This window comes from Theobroma umbraticum, unplaced genomic scaffold (genome assembly GCF_002168275.2).
Source record: "Theobroma umbraticum cultivar Fairchild unplaced genomic scaffold, ASM216827v3 scaffold_51.0, whole genome shotgun sequence".
NCBI lineage: Eukaryota > Viridiplantae > Streptophyta > Magnoliopsida > Malvales > Malvaceae > Theobroma > Theobroma umbraticum.
This window is the reverse complement of record NW_018397260.1, coordinates 6,711,694-6,735,287: the sequence shown is the minus strand read 5'-3', so window position 1 is coordinate 6,735,287 and position 23,594 is coordinate 6,711,694. Positions and strand designations below refer to the sequence as shown.

Sequence of the window (23,594 nt, the reverse complement as noted above, 5' to 3'; positions counted from 1 at the left end):
GGCTTCTTTTGTTAGGAATGTCTTTAAGACTTCTTTCCCACACAATCTGCCAATGTCCAAAATGGCCTTAAGGAGTTCAGTTATGGGCCTTTCTAATAATTAATTTAGCATTTCTTAATCATTTGAAAAAGAAGTGTGTACCAAAATGGGAAAGGTGAAAAAGGTAAGTTACACATTCCCCCTTTTGCTTTTCTCCATACCCTTTTATTTTTAGCAGGTAGGAGAGGGGACAGTGAATTCTGCAGTTAAAACTACCTTTTTGGCTTTTATGTCACAAGTATCTGATAGTTCCATTTGCAAGTTATCAACTCATTCTACAGAAGCGTAAGGGGAAAACATGTGCGGCAAGCACATATGTAAATGGAATCTTGGGGTTTTTCAATCAAAAGATTTAAAGCAGATGAACTGATGCAACAAAAGGTGACAGCATTGTTGACAAAGGAGGTTCACCCGCAGTGAAAAGTTCATCTGCAGTAAATTTACACAGCTGGAACAATATCTAGCAAGTATTGCATACTTATCACCAAAAATACAACATAAACATTAACATACTATAGCAAACTTACTGTCTTCCATACCTTTAGCTTTATTTCCGCGTGTTGATGAACATGATGCAATAGCAACATATATGATAAACTTAACAGTCAGTTTCATCAGTATCAGATCTATTATCATCAACAGGATAGAGTCATTCTAAAGCTCCAACTGGTCTACTCATTCTGGTTCTGCCTATCCCATGAATCTGATAGCTTTGGTGAGTGGCAGCTATTTCACGAATTTAATAGGAAACTTTAGCAAAATTTGACAACATCAAGATTTGCCATAATGCTTTCGGGCTTCACTTACAGATGTCCCATGGCTCTTCATACCGTATAAATACAAGTTGACTCTAATGGTTCTTGGTTAAATATGTTCATACTACATTACAGATTGCTGTTGGACATATGCTGATACTCAATGGCAAGAGGTAGAGTTCCAAAATGGACATCATTGAGGTGAATCTCAGCAGATATTTTGGGATCATGCGAGCAATCCTGTCTGGGGATGTGAGCCAAGAGATCTGATTTTGGACTGCAAAGCAAACCAGGCAAAACGGTAAGCATAAGCTAACAAACAATGCTGCATCTTTTAGAGACTTTAACCAAGAGTACAATACCATGTCGTGGTTTCCAAAAACTGAACAAATTCATAAAGACAAAGAAGAACATATTAAGAATGCAAACATAAATTGTATCCAGCATTCGATCATTTGATTTATTGATTGAAATATTATCTTTTTATCTAAAATGTAAAATTTGAATTTTTTTTTAATTATATAAAAAAATTATTACTTATAATAGTTTTTTTAAAAAAGTAAATTATGTCCAAAATAACCCCAAAGACACAATTAGAGAATATAGATATCGAATGCTCAACCAGTAGGCCATCATAAAGCTAGCAGCAACACAGTACAAATATATATATATAAAGAACAAAATGGATTTGGTTTATTCTTTGGGATAAAAAATTTACTGGTCTTTTGTACCAAATGTTAAATCAGGTTGTCTTCTCTGTCCATGCTTTATCCCATTTCTGTTTTTGTGGAGCTAGGGATTGGAGCCTTGATATGACCCTTAACTCATTTTGCAAACTCTGATTGGTGAAATCCTTTGATATGACACGTGTAAGAGGACTAAACTTTCTGGAAAGGCATAATTATGAAGACCCATGCTAGATATAAAGATTTCAACAGCAGGAAGAAGCTGAGACATTTCCTCACAGTTTGTGGGAAGCTGCTGAGTTATTTCGTGGGCACAGGATCCATCTAGCAAAAAGAGATTTAGTGGTATTTTTTTTTTATGCATTTCAGCATGTGGAGTACAACTAAAAGAGCCAAAAAAAACCCATGAGTTCAAGAACCTTTTACAATTTCAACAGCCAAGTTCTCCCAACCCCTGGAAATGAAGTTTCTCCATTAATAACTGCTGATTCAGTTTTTTAGTCAGAAAGCTTTTAGGATATCCTTAATTCCCCTTGTCAAACTCAACTTCTATATAACATACAATGCTGTTTCCATCGGCACTACATACTTCCATTCATTAGCTTAACAATATGCAAAAAGAACAATAATACATCAGATTACCCTGATATTATTTCTAAAGGAGATATAATGTTTCTATTGGAATTGTTTAACAGATGTTGCCATGCCAAACGAAGATATCCCCTGTACACAGATATAATCGTTTACTAGTATATATATCTTGCAAGCCAAAAGGTGTGAAGAAAAGATTGTGGATCAGAGGAACAGCACTCCCTTTTTCTATTTCCTTTCTCTGCTTTTCTCAGCAGCCAAACAGAGTAATCATACGGCATTGCAACAGCATGGTATTAATACCTACATCAACCAAGACTAATACCACAAGTCAGTCAGTTTTTAGCCTATGTATGCAAGCTGCAATTCGGGATCAACTTGATGAAGTGGTTTAGGAAATTGGGCCCAGAAGGCCAGAAACAGCCTGCTGGTTAAAATGTTTACGAGGCCCATAATAAGTTCCAAAGCCTAAATTAAGTTACTTAACTCTAGTTTGATTAACTTGGCTTTAACTATGAGGTCGAGGAGCAAGATGTTTGTCTTGTTAACAGGTCAAGCACTAAACTTTTTTTAAGTACGGTAATTATACATTAGGAGCTTTCTTGTTCTAAATCTTGGTGCATTAGTTCAAATTAATCAGGCCAATTAAATACATAAAAGTTTGAATTGACTTGCTACTTACTAATCCAATCAAAGTTTAGGTGGGTGAATGATGATGAACCAAGCAATTCTAATGGAAGCTCCGGTTTATGGGGTGGACGTTGAACTGTTTCATCCTTTTTGTTCATCTTTCAAGTATCAAAATCAACGTTGACTTTGTTTTCTCAGAAAACGCATAGATTTACTAGGTGAATGTAATGGAATTCCTCCTTGTTGCTTCAAGCAATGATTAAGACTATATTTTAAATATTGACGTTGAAAAAAGTGAAAGAAAGCCTCCCCACTGAACATTAAAATGTAAAGTTTGGGGGAAATTAAAATTCTATCAAACTAATTAATAAGAACATGCAAAACAAGAATTAAATTGAAACAAAGGGTACTCAGCCACATGCTCTACTTTTTGCAGAAATCATAAATAATGGTTTGGGCACTTAATTATTGTGTCAAGAGTTAAGATCATTACCCGTGGTATACCGTTCATCAAGGTAATTAATTAACTAGATAAACTTATCATGATTATGTCATTTTTAGTTTTTAATCTTTTGTTTTATAAAATTATTGTTCGCGCAATGATCATACTTCTATGTTCACGTGATCTTTCTTAACCTTTCGGCTGCTAGTAAGTCATGTCTTTATCAATTTGGGACAAGTTTACAGTAATTTGTAGAACAAGGAGTTGCTGTCTAGTGCCAAAATTGCACTGAACTGAAGGTTTGTAAGCAAACCTGTTTCCATATGGACATCTCAAATGCTTAGAAACTCCGAAAACCAGGTAAAATTTTCTACTAGGATGGGTTTGTTCTCCACCTGGCAATTCCTCGAGTCGCGTTAAATGTTTATATCCTAAATCATTGCACATTCCACTTTGGGTTGAAAGTGGAATGCAGAAGCAGCCGAATTGATGGATAATTGGACAATGAAAAGACTAGGACCTAATATACAAAGGAACCAAATTCAAAGGGTCACTGAATATGCAATCAGTAACGATACGTCATTATGCATCTTGTCTGAGATAAGATCATAAAACCGCACCATCTCTTCCAATTGGAAATTCAAGTACTGGAGGGACCCTGGAATATTCGACTTTGTATACCAGTTGGTATAAATTTGATATTTGATAGAGGCAAGAGCATGAAGGAGGGAGGCGGCGAGAAGGAAAAGATTAAAATGAGTTTCAAGCTGTAGAGCACTGAACACCCAAATGAAGTGAAATATTTTGCAGAGCTTTTTCACGGGATACGTCTAGGTGTCTGAGATTAGAAGCAAAAGCCCGTGTGCTTAACACTATGATTGTAGAAGAAGAATGGCCTAGAAAAGGTGACGAGAAGTTGGAGAGATTATGCGTTGGTAAAAGTCAGGACATAATGGGACTGCTTGAATTTATGTGAGGGGATTGTGGTGGGGGCAAAAGCAGCTTAATTTTGTCTTTAAAATTATGCAGTGGAATTAGGTCAAAAACTGTTGACATTGATCGCAAAGCAGACAATTAACACTAATGGCTGTGGTATCTACATTCATTGATGGAAAGAAATAACAAAATATGTTTATATATATATTCTTCTCCAAGTCTAAGAGAAGAGCAACAATTTCTATATGTCCAACAACTCGTCTTATCCCTTGTAATGTGCAGATCCTGCTAAGTAGTTATAACCTACTTCTAAATTCTTAGCAAATTTGGGGAACCTGTCTCTATTACACAGAAGAAAGCATCCAACTCTAAGTAGTTATATATAACTTCTATATTCTCTCACACACTGTAGAGATTCAAGAAATGTAAGAACTGATAATTATATATATATATATTATATTCGAAGTGCAGAAGGGACCCGCACTTTCCGTACATGATGAAGTGCTACGTCCAAAATTAACGTGTCCAACACTCAGCAACCCACCAACACTATCTGCCAGAGATTTGGCACCACCCTGACTATTTTCTGCCATTTTTCACTCTACGTATCATCTACATGAAGGAGGAAGAAAGAAGGATGGAGAACGAAGAATCGTCGAGCAGGCCGTCCATAGGGTTTCCTCTTGGTTTAGCCCTGCTTTTGATCTTGTTATTATGCATAACCGGGTTTCTCATTTGTTACCTCAACTGGCACAAGCTTTGGGCCCTGATCCTCCTAACCTCCGACGATGACAACGACGATATTCAATCAGATATCAATCACTCACCGGCCGTTCAAGCTGCATCTCCTGTCCTGGTATATATTTCTCTCTTTTTCTCTTCCTCAAGCATGCTTATGATAATTTATCATTGCTTGGTATACTTATATAATTTGAGCGTTTAATACAGAAACCAAAGCCAAGTATTGGAGGGCAGAGCCTGCCGGTTTTGATGCCAGGGGATCAGGTACCAAGGTTCATAGCAATGGCTTGTCCATATGCGCCAGCGATAATGGAAAAGATTACAATAACAGTACAGAAGCCTCCAGCTCTTCCAGTGCCGTTTTATTACTCGTAACTAAACTTGTATGTTGCTACTTGCCATTGAACTATGCATCCCCTATTCCTATCGAAAATTTTTATGCCGATTGTATATACTAGTGATTAGAAATAGACAGAATTACCTTGGTATGGATATTAGCAAAGCAGTCCATATCTTTGAAAAAAAAAAGAAATCTGTAATATTTCAAACAAAGAAAATATGTAAATATTTTTTGGGTACGAGGGATTGGTTAGTACAGACAGCTACTTTCCATATTTTGGGTTCTTACAAGCAAGAGTTGTATTGCTTTTATCATCTGATAAGATCATGCATCCAGCTGTTATAGATGCCATGCCATTTTTCCATGTCTTTGATTGGTCGGTCCAAGTATCCTGCTATAAATGTTGGCCTAGAAGATGGGCTCTGGATACACAGTAAATCATGGACCAGTAATTCGTAACACCCATTGTTGATGTTTTGTCAACTTTTAATTTTTAACTGTCTTCTTGACAACATGATCTAGTCTGTTGCTGCTATTCAAAGCAAACCTGCTATTATAGAACTTTTAAGATTGTATTTATAACTATGGACCTCTTCATATAGTGAAAATTTTTCATAATGAGAAGGCCCGAGTAATCTTTTAGAAAGAAAAAGGAATTAGGACATAAAATTCAATAATTATGAGTACAATTTCTTTGTTATTTTGCAAGACATCCCTCAAGAAAAGCTTAACTTGGTAACAAGGATGGAAGAATTTTAATCTAATAGTGAGGGTTCATAACCCCCTATTCGCTATTGCAGCTTAACCATGGAATTACGTTGCTTTGTTGCCTTCCTTTCTTCTTTTCACTCCCCAATTAAACAAAGTTCAAGGTTTAAGGACCAAAATATATTGGAAGACTTGGGCCTAGACTTTGTCCAGCAAGCTAAATCGATCGTTTGTAAAAAGCCCATTATCTTTTTCATCAACCTCGTGACTTAATACTTAATACTGGATATATATAATTCAACGAATATGCATATTATTATTTGGTCATTCCCCTAAGATGAAACAGCCTATCATTTCGTACCAATATGCTGAATTTACCAATGATAAAACTCCTTGCTAATTCTATAATATCCTTGTACAATTCATTCTAAAAGAGGCCCATGAACTTTGGATCCAGCCTGAGAATTTTTAATCATTCATGCAATAATAAATGTCCCAACTTAGCCTATGTAGCCATACAGATCTAGACCCATCTAGCCCAAATCCCTTGTTAAAAAAAAAACACAAGAATTTACTGAAATTTTGCTCTGTCAAACAGCCATGAAAACACTTGCAGACTGGCTCAGCCACTGGCATTTACATTATTAAATGCCTAAAAATATCCACATAATAATTCGATCATTCAAAAAAAGAGTTGAAATTTGAATAGTTCAGAATTACATTGAAATCAAAGCAAGAACAATAAATATTTCAGAGAGTAGTATAGCTTTCAGAACAATATCCCATTTCTGCCTTGCCTCGTGTGCTTTCAGGCATGGGGGCGGGCTTGCAATTAAGACTACGAACCCAAAAAAAAAAAAAATACTAAGAATCAGACAGGCCTCATATCATGGATTTTTAATTTATTTTTATTACATCATTAAAAGAACAAAACCCACGAGGCTTGCTTAAGAGGCCCAACAACCTTAACATTTGCCTGGCCTTATAGGGCTCATGCACCACCCGTTGACCACGCTTTGGACGCTTTGAATTAAAGTAGTACCAAAAATCCAACATCTTCATGGTTGAGGTTTACTTTTAATATGTGATTTTTTTTTTCTTTCCAAGACAAAATCCCGAAATATCTGCTGAGATATAGGGCATCCAGCTAAGAATTTTCCTCTCCGACAATAATTAAAGAAAACAAATTGAAATAATTAGCCATTACAGATACAGTGGTTTAATTTTTAATCATCCATTGTAGAAAAATAATTATTCACTCAAGCAAGGTTTAAGTGTGTATCAATCACATAAATCAACACTCGCAAGTATTTTTGAGTTTATTTTAACAATATATAATAGCAATAACTAAGGCAACTACTAATTAATTTACGTTTTATTTTTTCCCTTCCATTCTCGTAATCATTAATGGCACAGAATTTAGTGTTACTATGAAATACTAGAACATGTGAAAAAAAAATTAAAAATATAATTAATATCACCTTTTGGAAAAATTTATTCATTTCACCAATTATTTATTTAAGTGTATAGAAGAAGATAAACTTCAATAATCTAATGAAATTTAAGTAATTGGTTGTGTATGGTATTAATGAAATCAATTTATATTTACCAACATGCGAAAATAATCTTATTTTTGTGAATTTTTTCAATGATTGAATATTATAGAAAAAAATTAAAAAGATATTTAAAAAGACGAGAGACTAATCACAAAAATATATTTACTTTTACACATTAACATTTTGAATAAATATAAAATTAATAAAATATATTTAAAACTACCCATTTTTAAATAACTGACTTTTTCTTTCTTTTTTTTACGAAATTTTTTCCCTTCTGAATTATCACCTTTTTCTGTTGCACCCAAATGGGGTGGTTATACCGTATTTTAGTTAATTATAATAAAACGAACTTGATAGGAAGAATTTCCTTAATCAAACCAAAGGAAAGAACTCACGGGAAATGATTAATTAAGAACTAACCAATCGGAATCTATGAATGAAGGAAAAAGCTTTTGTCCGTTTAAACCTAATCATATGGGTTCAGCAACATGATCATATGATGATGGCGTGTGAATGACGTGGAGCAAATCAGAGATAGGTGTTGATGATGATGAATGATGATGATGATTATGCCGAGGAACCATGCTATGATACCCTATGTATGCATGGATTAAGGGCAAAGCGTGCAATAGCTAGTGGCAGTTAATGATGGTTACTAAATCCTTCCTTGCTTAAAATATTCCAGTAAAAAATATCTTCTCCAAATTATACCCCTTCCACTCCATCCCGCATAATCATACCAAAGTGCGTGCTTTACACTTCCCTGTTACCCACGAATCCCGAAGCCCCACATCTCTCAATCCACAGCTTCCGCCCCCCCTGATTTGTACGTGTATAAGAGCACCTAGCCGTGGCGCGTGTGGAATACGAGAGAGGTAGTGATGGAAGTTATATGTCGCGTTCTGTACCCGGCAATCCAAAATTAAAAGCCGCTTTCTTGTCCCCCAACACATCATATCGCTTCACTCTGTTTTTCTTTGTCCCCTTTCAAACTTTTCCTCCCCACTTAATGCTCTCTCCCTACGTAAGTAACACTCTCTCTCTCTCTCTCTCTCTCTCCCCCTCCCTAATGCTTTCTTTTCTTTTCTTTTTTTCATTTTTAAATAAAATTTCTCTTCTACCCTTTAATTTGTTTACATTAATTAGAAATCATGCTAATACATACTTCCTTAATTACTCTAATAAATATAATTTTGTGAGTTACAATGTACTAACAAACAAGCAAAGTTCTTTGTTTTATAAAAATAAAAAGAGATGCAAAGATCATTCTTTTTTTTCTTCATATTACATGTTTACATGTAAAGTTCTAAACTAAATTCTACAAAATTAATTGAACTCTCTATTAAATTTTAATAAAAAGTCACCGATATGACATTAAATTTTCTTTTAATAATTATTTTATTTTTATATATTAAATTTAAAATTTAAAAGTACATTTAGCAAATAATAACTACGTATACAAAAGAACTAAATAAGAACTGTAATAAAAAAATGATGTTGCATTATAGTTATTTACTTATTTTCAATCATAATTGATTTTGATTTTTACATGTTACTTATATTTGTTTAACAACTTATTAAGAAGTCAAGGGGAAGCCTAAATAAACTGCGAATAATGCATGATTGGCAATAAGCGAAGAAAAAGACAATAGAGTACATAGTTAGAAGGTCTACCGAAATATGCAGATATGCAAAGACAGGTTTGCCATTGCTTTCGCACAGCGTTGGCTTTTAGACACACGCGAACCAAACATACATAAAAAAGGAGAGGGAAAAACGGGTACGGGCACTTGCATGTGTCAGGCTCCCTCTCGCACAAAAACTGCAGGTGGTTCGCTCACATATGAAACAAGGCAATGATACGATGGGCAGGGCCATTTGCCTCACAAGTAACAACTACTACTACCAGGTATTTCACTCCGTCAATTAATTGCTTAATTTGAGCTTCTTTTTTTATTTTTATACATGATACGACAACGTGTCGTTTACAAGAACATTGTACATCGAAAGATTAGTACCAACGTTAAAACCAATAACTCATGTGGCTTTTTATTCTTTTATTTTTATTGTCTATCAGGCAGCGAGAATAATTGTGAAAATGAAATGTCAATTTTTCTGTTAATGGGTGTGCCATTTTGAGATTGAACGTTTTGGTTTGCTGCACGTGTGTCGTGTGTGGGTGTTTGATTCAGAGAGGAAGAGAAAAAGGGCGTTTTAGGACATGTGAAAGATGCCGTGATTTAGCCTTTAAATCGAAGGAGGTAACGACACGTATGCGCAGGGAAAGACAAGGTGGGTCACTTGATTAATCTGCCCACTACCTATGATCTTATGGGAAACATCATAATGACAGAGCGAGAGAGCATTTTCCTCCATGTATTATATATTTTCTCTATTGTTTTTTTTGAAATTATGTGTACAAAAAAGAATTATGTCAATTTTATATTTTTGTTCATAGTGAAAATTATTAATAAAATCACTTGATGTGATACTCTTATTATTTATAATATTAAGGTAGAAAGCTTGTGGAATTTAAACGACATGGTCAAATAACAGCGAACAAAATGAAAGGTCAAATCCCTTATCCATGATCAACCAGTGAAAAAAAGATCAACGGTTCGGGTGCAACCAATCCAGGATCCATAGCCACTGATGTGCGCTCCCTCGAGTTGTTCGGCGGATGCTCAAAAAAGAAATAAAAAGAGGAAACAGAATAAACGAATAAAAAGAAATAGAGCGAAAAGCAGGGGCAGAAAGAAAAGGGGAAAAAAAAAAGGAAGAGTGTTTTTTATGAGACAAAAGTAAAACTAAAGTGGTATATTTTAATGCATAGAGTTTCACATCGGACGGCAAATAAGCTTTTGTTGCTTTGTGACAAATGGAGGGTCCTTAGCTCTCTTTCTCTCTCTCTCAAAAAACGAAACCAGGAAAAAAGAAGGGAAATACTTTCTCGTCTTAGTTATTGCTTCTGAGTAGAAATCATATCAGAAAATCCGTAAACAAAATTTAATTTGTTTGATTTTGATCCTCTTCTTCAGCTTCTGATCCACCAATCCAATCAGGTAATTTTTTTTTTGTGTTTTTCCTCATTTCTCTTCTTCTGTCTTCTTTGTAAGAGGTCTTTTTCTTTTTTTTTTTTGGGAAGAATTTTGTTGTTATTTTGGCTCTTGCTTTCTCGTTAGCTGGTGTTTGTTTCCTGAGAAAACTGAGGAAAATCAAAAGAAATATAAAAAAAAACAAAAATGCAGGAATCTCGCTTCACGTAGTGTTCTGTACAGTGAAAAAAGGTGTAGGCTAGCTCAACTCGAGACTCTCGGTCTTAGTTAAGCTTTAAAAGCTTAGGTTTAAACTCTGTTCACACTTGTTCCAATTTTCTAGCCATTTTTCTCAGCAACCAAACATGCTACAACTATTTGCTTCTTTTATATACTAATACCACTATCATTTCTTCTCTAAAACTCTTTGCTTTTTGCCCCCATGTTGTGGCGCTTGTGTGCGGTTTATTGTTCTATTTTTTGCATGCATTTACAGTGGTCAACACTTAACAGTAAATACTTAAAATTGCAGCTATCTAATTATCAGTAAAACAATTTGTTTGATATTTTATAGTTTAATTTATCTTTATTTCACATGTAAGAATGCTTCAAATTTCTTCAGCTTTAGTTTCTTTCTTATGGATTGATTCTGTCTTTCATAAGCCTATTTGTTTATTTTTCTGCCCTTTTACTTTTAAGATTTTGCAACATTAAAAAAGCAAAGGTGATGTTTCTAATCCTTAAGATTCACGCTGTTTTAACTTTTAGATTATGTTATCCCTCAATTTTTCTTATTTCTTAAGGATCTATTAAAAATTTTCTGATGTTTTATTAGACTGGAGATAGTTTATAATTAATCATATATTCTGCCATGTTAATATAGTTTACTAAATAGGGTTAGCCAGCTGTTGCTGTATATAAGCAGCTTTTCTTCTTTAATTGTTCAAACACTGATAAATTTGGTCATCTTTAAATTTAGCAGGCTGTGACTTTTTTTTTTTTTTAAATCTGATGTCTCCGCTACTTGGCGTGGAGGAGGAAGGGGTTCAGAGCAATGTAACTTTACTGGGTTCTTCAGGCTCAATGGACAGTGTGTGCCAGAATAGTGCTGAATTGAAGGAGCGCAATACATGGGCTTGTCTGATTGTTCTTCCGTGGATAGCTCTGTCGCCTCCCCTGTGTCTGAGGAAAGCAAGGGTAATTTGAATCTGAAGGCAACTGAGCTTAGGCTTGGGCTTCCTGGATCTCAGTCGCCTAAAAGAAATCCAGAGCTTTGCTTGTTAAGCTCTCCTCAACTCGATGAGAAACCCCTTTTTCCTTTACATCCTTCTACTGATGGTCACTGCTTTGCATCACAAAAGACTGTTGTTTCAGGCAACAAAAGAGGGTTCTCTGATGCAATGGATGGGTTCTCAGAGGTAGGAACTACTGCTACTAATGAATAGCAAGACTAGTATTAAAAAGTCTTAACATGCAAGTACCTAATCTGTGTTGCAGGGTAAATTTCTTTCTAATTCGAAAGTAGATGTGATGCTGTCACCCAGGCCTTCTTCGAACTTGGGGCTGAAACCAGGTTCCGTGCTTGAGAACCTTGGGGCTCAACCCACAAAAGTCAAAGAGATAATGAACCAGAAGGTGGTACAGGACAGGCCTCATGCTGCCAATGAGACCAGGGCCAATCCTAATGCATCTGCTAACAATAACAGTGGTGCACCTGCTACCAAGTAAGTGTGCATGGGTTTGTAATAAATTTGGGCTTCACCATGAGAAGTTCTCTGATCCTCCTCCTTCTGCAGGGCACAGGTTGTCGGTTGGCCTCCTATTAGATCATTTAGGAAGAACTCTTTGGCCACCACTTCAAAGAACACTGATGAAGTAGATGGAAAGGCAGGGGCTGGTGCTCTGTTTGTTAAGGTCAGCATGGATGGTGCTCCTTATTTGAGGAAAGTAGACTTGAAAAACTACTCTAAATATCAGGAGCTCTCTTCTGACCTTGAGAAGATGTTTAGCTGTTTTACAATAGGTGAGCTATTTTAATCTTTCAATTTAATATAAGATTTTAGGCTGTCAATGTTATATGTACGTAAATTATGTGCAGCTGTTATTTCTATGAAGACAGTAATATTTGTTTGCATGGATCCAGTTACTGCTACTTGCTATGATTTCAGGTCAGTATGGATCTCATGGAACCCTGGGCAGGGAGCTGCTAAGTGAAAGCAAGCTGAAGGATCTACTACATGGATCAGAGATATGTTCTTACTTACGAGGATAAAGATGGTGACTGGATGCTTGTGGGTGAGTCCATGGGAGTAAGCTCTAACCCCTCCTCCCCTCCTCCTCCCCCCCCCCCCTCCCCTCTCCTTTATATGTTGCAACATCTCATTTTCTGCTTCCATTTTGATAATTACTACCCATATTTTAGCACTTGAGTCACCATTTAAGAATGTATTATCAGCTTGCAAGCAAAATGTAGGCTGTTCTACTTCTGAAGAAGTGAAAACGTGCTTACTGGGTTGGTCGTACAAAATGCTGTCATAGGAGTGGAAAGCAAGGCATAGAACAGAAATTGTTTCCGCCATATTAATTTAGAACCTTTTGTTAATCTTTCTGGTTGACTTGAGCTTTATAAGAAATGCTAAGAACATATTTGAATCAGTAAGGGATATGAATAAGTACAACATGCAAACTATACCTAACATAGTATCTATCAGATTTTGTTGGAGCCCCTGAAAAAATTGGAAAGGAACCCTTGTTCATTAGCACTAAGAGAAAATTGTGTAATAATGCTGATGCATGTAATTGTTGGTTTGACCACTAATTTTTCTGTTGTTTTTTTTCTTTATTAAGCTGTTCATTAACCATAAAATGAAAGATAAAACAACTGTATTAGACAGAACATGTATGCCATCTATAGATAGGAAAATTAAAATTCATATTCCTTGACCTGCACTTATTTTCCCAATAGATTCCAATTTTTGGCATAATTCTTATTCCTTGACCTGCACTACAACACTCTATCCACATAACTTCAAAGTTCAGTATCTTACTGTTTGTCTGCATCAATTCAATCTGAGTCAGAATATGTTGGTGCATTATGAAGTTCAGCTTATTAGTATTTATTACTCAATTTTCTACTCTAGTAATGGCTGCTCAGTGCAGCCTAATTCAAATTTCGTACTTGTTTCAGGATGTTTATTGATACCTGCAAAAGGCTGAGGATCATGAAAAGCTCTGATGCCATTGGACTCGGTAAATATTTTCTGTTTTTAATCCATCAACTGAGTGTCTTGGCATCAGCTAGTATGTTTATCTATTTCAATAATTTACATCTTGTTCTGACGAAATGCCTAATATCCATGTAGATAGTATAGAGGATTCTGCAACGAGTATTCTTATGTGGACAAAGCCTTTTTATGTGCCTTAACCTACTAATTCGACATCTAGATCACCACATAATATTTACTGTTTTACAACATCTAAATTATGATGAAGTGATCAAACTTTGAGGATTTAAGAAACTCAAAATTAATATAATGTCATCATAATTCCTCTCTCCCACTGTCTGCAATAATGCATCGAGTTAGCTGTTGGACTTATGTCATACTGATTTGTTAATTACTTAAAGACAGTGGTTTGCATACATCAGTAATGTGAATGTAAGGCATTCTGGGTCTCTTACATATCTCCTTTTCAGGATCACTAGATACCAATACTTTTCCTTTGGTAAAAAAAAGAAGAAGGTATATTGGAATTATTGCTTTACCAAGTTGACTCAGGTTCTTTCATTCTGAAAATGGGCCACCATTTGTCGTAACAAAGCAAAAGCTGGCTCTATCTTCTTACAATGAGTCGCAAGACAAGCTTTCTTCTGTCTAGCGCTTATGAGGATACTCTGGTTCTGCTTGTTCATGTTAATTATTGTCCATAGCTATAAGTTTGTTTAAAACTCATTGACTTGTCTATTAATGGAGTTTTCTGTTTTTGCGTGCAGCCCCAAGGGCCGTGGAAAAATGCAGGAACCGGAACTAGCAAGCATCACACATGATTATTGCTATCCATCCAGCAGCCTTTCTGGAGAAGATGTAGAATCATTCAAGATTCTTTCTGAAGGGATGAGAGGATGTTGGAGTGGGTAGAGGAGATCATGGGTATCTGCTTTCCTATGTTGCCATGTTTATCTTCTCTTTGCAAGGGAATTTATGTCACGGAAGCCTATTTTAGTCTAAAATTATAAAACCATCAAGGCCTAGTGTTTGTGAGTATCTTTAAGATCCAATCAGTTTAGAGTCTGGACAAGTCCCTGTTCACACACAGGATCTTTGTTTGTAAAGTGCATTGTTTGTTGAATCTTTATCGTGTGTGTTTGTATGGTGGAAGACCTCGACATTATCTGTAACCCTGACATGATTGTATTAACTGTGTTGCTGCTTGTGTGTTGATTCTGCTTATCCATTATTTGCAAGCATTTTTAGTTACATCTTTTCTCGGTATGCATCTCGTACTCTCTGCTAAATTTAACCGATCGAAAGAGGACCTAGAAGCTAATCGGCGGTGGAAATGCATGCATATTGAATCATGTTAGAAGTTTTGTTACGGTTTTGAGTTTCAAGACGTTACATAAACTTCTGAGATAACGCCATCCCTTGAGATATGCTTGTCGGGAAGTAGCCCTATCAAGTATGTGAGAGACTACATTATTGTTGAGATTTGTTCAGAATAAATAATGTAATGGAGAGTGGGGGCTAGCCAAGGGGGAAGGCTGGTTGCTCTGGATGGTAGGGGCACCAAATTGTTGGCCATCCAGGGCATTGACCTAGAGAAAGGAGCAGCTGGTTACCACAATGTCCTGCGGTCACATTGTCCTTTGCCATATATTCCAGTAACAGTAGCTTGTTACAGGACTTCTACCTTGTGCACGTGGATGATAAGATTTTGCAAATAGGCATCTGGAGATAGTTGCGTAGGGGCCCCAGACGAGGTCAAATCCATTAATTGAGGTGTTGCATTAATAAAGATTCTCAAAAGTAAATTTATTTTTCCATCCCTGTTTTTTAACAGGTGAGCAGGGAGGGCCTGGGAACCGATACGGAGGAGGATTGAAAGAGATGGAAATGAACAATATTTTGATAAGATGATCCTTGTCTTTCTCCGATATATGCTATAAATGAAATTTTGTCTGCTTTCTAACTTCTTGGCTGAGGTCGTGAGGTTCATGAAAATGACGAAGTTCCCGTCTCTGTCAAAGTCCCATTGGTTCACGGGTAAAGTTTTTACTCATTTAGTTCATTGATGGACATTCCAACTTTTTTGAAGATTTAAGTGTATGTTAGGGCAAGGGGAAACGGAAGGAGAATACCCATATTCAAATATAGCAAATTCAGAAGCAGTAGATGGTAAAGGCCAAAAAGCGTGTTGTAATTTCGGCCTATCCCTCTCAAATAACTGAGATTTGGAAGGGATTTTAGTGCAAACATTATGGGTAGAAGCTCATGAAGTAAGGACTCTCTTCTTCTCCCTTGTAAATGAACATAGTTACGGCCTTAAGGGCACCTGGACTTCGTTTAAAAAGCTGGGATTGGCATGGTTTGAATAAAGAACTATACATTTGAATACATACGCTGTCATGTTGTAAATAAATAAAACATGGTTCAGGACTTGTGAAGGTTCATTCGTTTTGTTCAAGAAAAAAAGTATTTAGGTTGAGGTCCAATACACCTTTTTTGTTGGGCCAGCTAAGTTGGAGTAGAAAGCTGCTAGGGTTGTGAGCTTTGTCAATCCTCAAGATGTTATCCGAACTGCCCAGTGCCAGCCAGAACCTTTGATCAGTTTCCAGGTTACTGTTCCCTGTAGCATCAGAATTTGTCTTCCCCTACATCACCTTGCATAGGAAATGAAAAAAAAAAAAGAAAAAAGGTTATTTTAGAACTTTTAGCACCGAAACCTTGCAAATGTATACATCCACTGCTTTAAGTTGTTTTGCTGGATCCTGCATTTGGAGCAAACAGATTTCTGGCCCAGAAAGATATCTTGGTAATCATCTGTTTACAATAGAGAGTAGGCTAGTTAATTTTATATACTAGTATTACGTGAGACAGAACTTGCTTCCCCTTTAAGTTTCATGCCAAGTTCCATGTTTGTCACACTCGGCCTACTCAATCAGGATAATTACTACACCATTGTGAGTTCCTAGCAGTCTACTTGTTGACATCTACGATTAACGAAAAAAAACAAAAAGAAGAAGCTTTTTGCTGGATTATGTTATCTTTCTTTGTTTCTTTTCATCATTTCTCTTTAGAACTAGTCAAATTTCAATCTCGTGAAAATTCCAACTTGCATGCTCTACAGTGGAAGGGCATATAGAGAGTGGTGACGCCCCCATCTTTAGTCAAAATCCTCATTCATTGCAGGACCGGCCTGTTATAAACCTTTTGATCTAATGTAATGGGATGACAGGAAAGAGAGTAATGATACTGTAGTTTTGTCTTACACAAAAGGCATGTCAACCTTAAAACAAAAATGTATCTGGTCTTAACAACCATACAGATAATGCTTAGATTTCCACATCATTTGAACATTGTGTTCTTCGTCCCATTCCTTATATTTATCAGCTTTTTAGCCTTTGCCCGACTACTTTTCAGAATAATGTAGGCCTCTTGGCACTTTATTATCCACTCTTGTTGACCTTTATGTCTCCTTTATCATCTAATAATTAAGCAGTTGATACCGCATACATGGATGTTAATTATTGAGGTCGAGCTTTTGATTATGTCTTTTACTTCCAAATCTATTATTATCCATATCAAAAATTATCCATATCATTTATCAGATATGTTTTGTACAAATCAATTGAGATGGTTTGTCTGACTCACAGGAATAAATGATTACATTGGAGTTGGATTGTATTAAAACACCATGACCCCCCTCCAAATCTCTGCCCATTCCATCTATGACCCATAAAAGAAAGAGAACACCGTCTTCCTGCAGTAATGGCAGATGACTGAGAGCTTTGCAGAAGGTTTAGCAGTGAGGAATGGCAAAGATAAAAACGCCCATTTGATGCTAGTTCAGATGCCAACAAGAACTGTGTGAAAAGGATCAAAATTTCTTGACAAAGAGTGGTAAAGCATAACTTTGAAAAGAAGGATGAAAGTTTGGTTCTAGTGAATAATTTTCTCATGCCATGTCCATTTATTCTCTGCATTTTATCTGTAACATATGTTGGAATAGTCTGGTCAAAAACCATCCCCCATCTCCCCCCCATCCTCTCTTTTTCCAAAGTATCATAATTAATTTGATAGAATTTTGGTCGGAGAAATGAATGAGAGTGGGGTATGTGAAGCTTATAATTATTTCTTTGTTCTTTAGTACCCTACCCTATATTGTATAGATTAATTTATAAGATTTGAGTGAAGTTGGAGTGGTTAGTAAGTACAGTAATGTTAGTTGAATCAAAGTTCATGAAATAAGGATTGGTTAGAGAAATTCTTGGTTTGATTCATGTTTCTTTTAATTCCCATCATCAACTTCCATAATGCAGCTTTTGACTCTAAAGACTAAATACAAAAATATTTGTTAAAACAAGAGTCAGCTGATTACAATAATGCAAGCAATAGTTTCTGCATAGATATCTTCAACTTAACTGATAGTATGCATCTGATAATGTTCAACTCCTTTCAATTTCAAGCCCATCCTTAGTTTGGGACTGCAACCTTTTAGACATGACATTTTGTAGAACTGTAAGGGCACAGGGCTAGTCATAAATATAGCTAGACAGAGATCCGAAAATAAGCTTACTCCCAGTATGTTACTGGTGTCCATGCACAAGAACATGGGGCTACTCGGTTACCATGCTCCTGATCTCTCGAGAGTGAACCTGGTTGAAAACTAAAGTTTAGTCAATTAAAACACTCCACATGACTACTTGTTCTCTGTAGTTTTCAAGTCACTTTGCCACCATGCCCCAATCTGCCAATGTGAAATCGACCTTATCTTGAACCTCATTGCTCAGGTTTAGATGGTGATATATTCAAAGGTTCCTGTTAGAAGATTGGAAACGCAAGCACAAACCATTAATAAATAATAAATATAAGTGAATAAAGTGGGTATCCAGATTCATCGGGAGGTAAAAGACTAAAGAGAAAAATATCAGAACTAACTGGTTACGTCAAAAGAATACAGCTTTTCTTGCATGCCGATTATCTACATAGTTTGAAAAGTACTTACGAAAGCTACTTAGAACTTTGAAACACTCTTTTCTTGCAGTGGTTTCCAATCTTTCATCAGGTAAGGCAAGATAATTTAGATTATCTCATGCTTTTCTTTTCCATTATTCTTCTGATCTAACTTTACCCATATCATTTTTAAAAGAGATACACTTACCTGTCCTAATGACTTTGACAAACCCAATTACTGACTACTTCTCAAGTAACATCTAGAAGATTATGACAACACATGCACGCCAGTCTATTTCTTTTTATTTTTTAAGTTGAAGAAAAGAATAACTAGCCTACAAGTTAAATTGCTAGGGTCATCAGCTTTTCGTTTTGGTCCGTAGGGCACATTGACATTTATTGCAGAAAGACAGTAACATGAAAAGGGTTTTGATCAATTAGTTCTTATTGTGACGGGTAGGGCATTTCTGGATTTTAGATCCTTAAAAAAACAGAACTAGTTGGAACACCCTCATCTCAAGCTGGTTTGCAAGAAAAATGCAAGTGTTCACACGCCAACCTCGCGCAAATCATGGTCCTCCCTTGTTAGACTAGGGGTTACATCTGCTTGGCTAGGTTGCTCCAGAGTTAAAGGTTATCCGCAGAGTTTCAGTCGCAAAGTCTCGCTGCAAAGTTTTAACAGTGCCCCAATCATGGAAGGACTCGTTGGTAGGGTCCTTGCCTATGAGAATCTAACTGGGCCAAACACAGATCCAAATGATTAGGATCTTAAGCAACTATGCTCATGCCAGTTGATAGCACTTTCTTATGAAAATTTCTTCTGTCATGCAAATATGAAGCTTCTTCCTTTGAGGCATATCATTCTTCACACAGAAATGAATTCCCTAAAACGCAGTTGTCATCACATGATATTATGCTAATTCTGGGAAATAGTTATGCCATTTGTAAATTGTCCAAATCTTTTTTCCTTTTTTCCAGAGTGATGTTTGCCAGAAGTTTTTTCCTGAGATATATCAATATGTCACGCGGATTGTCTTTGGTGAAGCGAATAATATGAAGGCCACACTTATTTTCAGGAGCACAGCCACCTTTTTTAGTCCAAAGTATCAGCCCCATGACAAAAATATACTGACAATGGCTACCGCTACCCATTTGGACACATCACAGCAATTCAAAGCCGGTCTGCACTAGTCGGCTACATCATAACTTGATCAATTGTCTTGGCTGATCAAGCCAAATTTCTCACGGTCCAAGCAAATCCAAGTCCCACCTCCCTTTGCTCCACCTTCACCTGATTCTTTTTCAGAAAACCAAGAACAACCAACAGTTTTTATGGGTTTTGCACTGAATTCCAGCCCCAGCATTTATTTAATACCATGAACAGTAGCATGCTGGTCATGCCAAAGTTAAAATAATAGTGCATGATTGTTGGGTGATTCTAGTGGTTATAGGAGTATAACTCACGGCATGTGCCCCATTAATGACAACAATCTCAACAACCAACGACAAGGAAAAGCTTTCCTTTTCAATTTCATGCAAAGAAGAGAATACCCCCCAACTTTATCAAACTTTTACATTAAACTTTTCCATTGATGGAGATCACTTTGCATAATTACTCTCTCAGAATTCAATGCCAAAGACTGATTTTAAACCTTGGACACTTGAATCACCATTCAATCATCTTCTGCTTTTCTTTTCATGGCAAAATCTGAGAGCAGTCTTCTAATTTGTATATTCATTTGTTTATAATATTGGATGCTGGTATAGGCTGATGGTAGCTAACCCTTATGACAAGGCCACGCCGTCGCCAGCTCACCCAGTTTCCCACCATATTTTCACAAGGGTCATCAGAGGGAAAGAAAGGGGAATGCCGTCATTTTTTCTAATCTTAATTTAATTTGGCATAACGAAATCTAAGTAATCTCTCAGATTAATGTGATGCCATAATTATGTAAAAGAGACATTTATGATCAAAGATCTCTGGCGTCCAGGATTTGGTCACGATTTGTTGTACGTACATATCCCATATGACTTACTGCTCACACCTACACATGGTCATTAATTACTTAAATAAGAGAGTATAGTACTCAGCGTCTTTTTCCATTAGTTAAAGCCCCTTTGGATGCTATATTGCTCCATTTTAATGTGTTTTAAGAGGGAATTGTAAAGCCAACTTTGCCCTTGGTTGAATCAAAAGAGATTCCAGGCCAGTTTCTGATCCTTGGAGAGAAGTAGGAGTAATTGAAATGGATTTACAAGAGAAGAAGGAAGAGGATGAATGAAGGTTAGAGGGAGAGAATGGTCATTGAACATGGGTGACCAAATACAGGTACTCTGAATGATTTTTAGTCAAAAGCATAACATTTTATTATGATGGCTTTTAGAGCTTATAATAAATTAAGCATTCAAATTGCAAGCAACCAATCCTCAACTTGGGGGTTAGCAAATGATGGGATCTTTTCCATATGGGTTGTCCAATTTGGTCATGTGATATGTGGGCATTTTCCCATATTCTAAACCATCTCCATTAAGCAAATACAATCCCAAAAAAGATAAAATAAAAAATTGTAACAATATTGCTATCTCATCACACCCAGATTCTAATTGACCAACACCAGTAAAATTGGCTTCTTCTGCTGCTGAAAAACCTTCAATACTCAACTTGCCAGAGCATGGATCTTTTCTTCAAGCTGTACAGGCAAGTAGAGCTAGCTTTTCATTGGATTTCTTTAGTTCTTCATCTGGTGATTAGCAGTGTTACCTGGTCTTATAAAACAAATTAAGAAAAAAAAAAACCTTTATGCCAAATTTCCTCTTGGTCTTTGGTCAAGAGGATGTGGTGGGCTTTAATCATGATAGTTTGTTCGACAGTATTATTTTATTCATTTCTCTTCTGTGATTAGAAGCCAAAGAATACCACATTCATTTACTATTTCAATATAATGTAAAATAATTAACACTTAAATTTTTTAATAAAACCTTTGATTGAACTGAATTAAAATATTAACATACAGTAGTGTCCAAAATCAGATGCATCCATCTTAATTCTAAACCTAACCTTTTGCTTGATATATATCATGTGCTTGCCAGAGAGATAGCCTCTAAAACTCTGCAGAAATGCCATGCTCATCCAATGGTTGAGAACTGAGTTAGGAGATTTAGTTGACAAATAAACCTAAGTAAATTAAGAGACCCCAAACAAAAAAAAAATTAAAAAGAAAAAAAATGAAAGTAAGGGTTTGGATTTTCTTTGTAAAGGCAGGAAAGGCCATGGAAAGCCTCATGATCTGGATCAATCATTAAGCATCTGTTGTTTCATGCTAACCGCAAAAAATAATTCAAATATTCCCTTTTCAATAATATAGAGTGCATAAAACTTTGGATTTGGACCCTAAAAAAATGGAAATAATTAAAGAGTGGTCTTACTTTCTTGCATAAAATGAAGACATTTCTCTTTTCTTTTTTCCCTTTTTTTTTTGTTTTCCTCTTAATTAAGGCTCTTAAGTCAGAGATGGGTTCATGACCTAAAATGGTAGGACATTAAGGGGTTGGGGGTCCAATCCCCAGAGACTAGATATGACATTAAATATTGGTTCCATACCAAAGAGATAAAACCTAAATAGAAGTCAAATTACAAAAACCTGATCCATTTTTTTCCCATTATTTCAATTTATCTTTGCTTCCCATCACCCTCCGGTATGGTGGCCACATTTTCTTTCTTTTTGTTTTTTTTTAAATAAATTTTTATTATTTAGTTTGTTTGATATAATTTCATCCAGAGACATGTGTTAGACAAATAACTATTCATGAAGAAGAAAAATCTTTTTGAGCCACTGACGGCCTTTTGCTCATCTTTTAGCTTTATGATATTATCTTATCTTATATTTTTAATTATAATTTATATGGAAATTATTAATTTTAATATTAATTAATGTGGTTTTTTATATATTTATTGGTTGAGGTTGACATAATTTATGGTATCATCCGATATAGATTTAATGAATTTGGTGTTATCGATACATTTATAAATTATTTTTATATTAAGAAATTTCGAAAATTCTTGGGATATCTGAAATAAAATATCAAAGTAATAAATGTTAAGTATTTATATCGTCTTTACTTTTTTAACAAAGAAAAGAAATGAAGAAATGGTTCCCGCCCTTTAAAGGAAAGAATGTCAAAAAGATGACTGTAACTTTCCTTGGCGACGAAGGACAAGCGAACAGCCACAAAGACCAGATTTGTTTGAAATTAAAAAACGGATCTTTGACTTGTCACGTGGACAACTGATGATGAGTTGGGCTTCCCACAGGGCATGGATTTGCCACGTGGAGTGGAAAAACAAGATGGGTCCTACCAGCTGGAACTTTTAAAAACCTCGGTACTCACAATAATGTACTACTCCTATTCCCACTACTTACTTTGCCATGCATTTATACTGTTGACCATTTTGTGCCTACCAAATTGACTGAATCTCACCTCCTTGACGTCCACGTCAATAATCCTTTCCCCACTATTTTAATTCCAAAGTTTATTTTAGAAAAAAATATATAAAATAAATAAATTGTTAAAAAATTTTATAGATCATTTACTTCTGTATAAATAATGTTTGAACGCGTAATATTTATATATGTAAATCATTTATTATTGAATTAACTTACCATTGATGAATGCAATCATTCCTTGTTGAGTTTTGCTAATGAAACCTTAATGAACAGGTGGGATGAGCATTGATAGTTTAAGTTGCATATGCCCAAAGAGTAGGAGATGGTTCAATGAACATACATGCATGATTTATCAAGCATTCACCATGTTTTATGTGTTGAATAGCACATTCATTCATTACTAAGATTTATTGTAGAACTTGGATCATGATTAATGCATAAGATTTACTTGTGATTATTTGCATTGGTATGATGAAAACTATTGAATGTACAATGATAACGAGAAAGATATTTTAA

At 35.7% G+C, this 23,594-nt stretch overlaps 2 protein-coding genes across 2 annotated transcripts; both read left to right on the top strand.

The window, feature by feature from the left end:
• The first annotated feature begins 4,619 nt into the window (after positions 1–4,619).
• LOC110417236 (uncharacterized protein At5g65660-like) lies at positions 4,620–5,414 on the top strand. Its single transcript, XM_021429474.1, has 2 exons — positions 4,620–4,935; positions 5,028–5,414. Exons 1-2 carry the CDS (start codon positions 4,696–4,698, stop codon positions 5,193–5,195), a joined length of 408 nt encoding a protein of 135 aa, XP_021285149.1. The 5' UTR covers positions 4,620–4,695; the 3' UTR covers positions 5,196–5,414.
• Positions 5,415–10,208: 4,794 nt separating this feature from the next.
• Positions 10,209–14,937, top strand: LOC110416291 (auxin-responsive protein IAA9-like). Its single transcript, XM_089783681.1, is given in 10 exon segments — positions 10,209–10,489; positions 11,445–11,585; positions 11,588–11,880; positions 11,960–12,186; positions 12,259–12,485; positions 12,631–12,710; positions 12,712–12,761; positions 12,763–12,771; positions 13,650–13,711; positions 14,454–14,937. Coding segments are annotated over 9 exon segments (1,098 nt in total). The 5' UTR covers positions 10,209–10,489; positions 11,445–11,473; the 3' UTR covers positions 14,492–14,937.
• Positions 14,938–23,594: the final 8,657 nt, after the last annotated feature.